The sequence below is a fragment of the Phytophthora parasitica genome (genome assembly GCF_000247585.1).
Source record: "Phytophthora parasitica INRA-310 unplaced genomic scaffold supercont2.61, whole genome shotgun sequence".
NCBI classification, from domain to species: Eukaryota; Oomycota; class Peronosporomycetes; order Peronosporales; family Peronosporaceae; genus Phytophthora; species Phytophthora nicotianae.
In genome coordinates, this window is record NW_008649047.1 from 201,645 (window position 1) to 202,939 (window position 1,295).

A 1,295-nucleotide genomic window follows, 5' to 3' on the forward strand; every position below is an offset into this window, starting at 1 on the left:
CTGGTAATCGAGCGGGCGACCATCCGTTCGGCTCAGATACTGTCATGGCTAAATCCTCAGCAGGATGGCCAGTTCGTCTGGCCGGGACGCGACGATTTCATAAGGGTTCAGTAGCAGCGTCAAGCAGAAGGCTTGGTGGATGCAGTACTGGTCGCAGAGTCGCTTGAAATCGAAGGCAAGCTGTGATTACCATCCAAGGCCAAATTCTTGGTGCATAGGCCATTTGTGGCGGCTGAACACTGATACCGACTTGGTATCAGCGGTGACGACGTGTAAACAAACGTCTCGTTCCCTGAAGGAGACGGCGAACAAGGACAACGTGTCTGTGCAGGGCACAGACACCGCGAAGAAGAACTACAACAATGTGACTGTGCCGGACACAGTCATCGCGGAAGACAACGACACGTCTGTGCGGGCCACAGACAGCGCGCAGATCAGACCTGCAGCAGAGGAAGTCGTGTTGAATAAGCCATTTACACACAAGCACTGGACTTTGTCAAGCGCCGACAAACCGTCATACGGTTTGTGTTTGTCCAGGACGCGGTAGCAGCTTCTGTGGATAGACAGAAGCTGAATGCAGCCACTGTCGGCAGAAACAACACAAATGAATTCAAAATGGGTTCACTAGTTCTGTTAGCAACACAGAACCTGCCTAGACATGCAGTTTCGGATTTCGGAGCAAGTAAGCTTGCTCCGCGCTTCATCAGTCCGTTCAAGGTGCTTGAACCGCATGACAACGCGTATACGTTGGACATACCGTCCAGCATGCGCCTCCATCCGACATTTTACGTCGGGCGGCTGAAGCCTTACCGGCAACACGAGTCATCTAGTGTCGATGACTCGACGAGGACGACGAAGCAGCGTAAGCCTGCTTCTCGAGCGCGACAACGCGGTCGGACAGCCTCGCCAGCTTCGACCCAAGTTTGACTTGGATGTCGGGAGCGGTCTGAGCGGCCGTTGCGACCTGCGCTCTTAAGACGCGCAACTCTTGTTGCAGGGCAGCGAGCTCCGCGCTCTGGGATTGTTCCAGAGTGACAACACGGTCAAGCAGAGCGCGAGAGCCATGGTCAAACTGGGGTTGACCATACGAGGGATATCTTTCCACCCCCGCCACCGCCGCTGTGGGACGCACGCGGCTCGACACGTTGGATTGTCGAGCGGATAGTGGGCTACGAAGCCCCGAAGACGAACCGAGATCATGCTCGTCTTCGTATTCGTTGGAGAGGATTTCCTCCCCACCGAGATACATGGGAACCGCGGAACGTCCTGATGGAGGACGTTCCGGAAATGGTGAG

The 1,295-nt window shown here is 55.4% G+C and overlaps 2 protein-coding genes across 2 annotated transcripts; one reads left to right on the plus strand and one right to left on the minus strand.

The window, feature by feature from the left end:
- Positions 1-64: 64 nt before the first annotated feature.
- On the plus strand, positions 65-547 carry PPTG_23986 (hypothetical protein; the record flags this gene model as incomplete). The annotated part of the gene is made up of 2 exons (XM_008914571.1): positions 65-71; positions 261-547. The coding sequence occupies 2 exons, from the start codon at positions 65-67 to the stop codon at positions 545-547; spliced, it is 294 nt and encodes a 97-aa protein (XP_008912819.1).
- Positions 548-826: 279 nt separating this feature from the next.
- Positions 827-1,249, minus strand: PPTG_16985 (hypothetical protein; the record flags this gene model as incomplete). The annotated part of the gene is made up of 1 exon (XM_008914572.1): positions 827-1,249. One exon carries the CDS (start codon positions 1,247-1,249, stop codon positions 827-829), a length of 423 nt encoding a protein of 140 aa, XP_008912820.1.
- Positions 1,250-1,295: the final 46 nt, after the last annotated feature.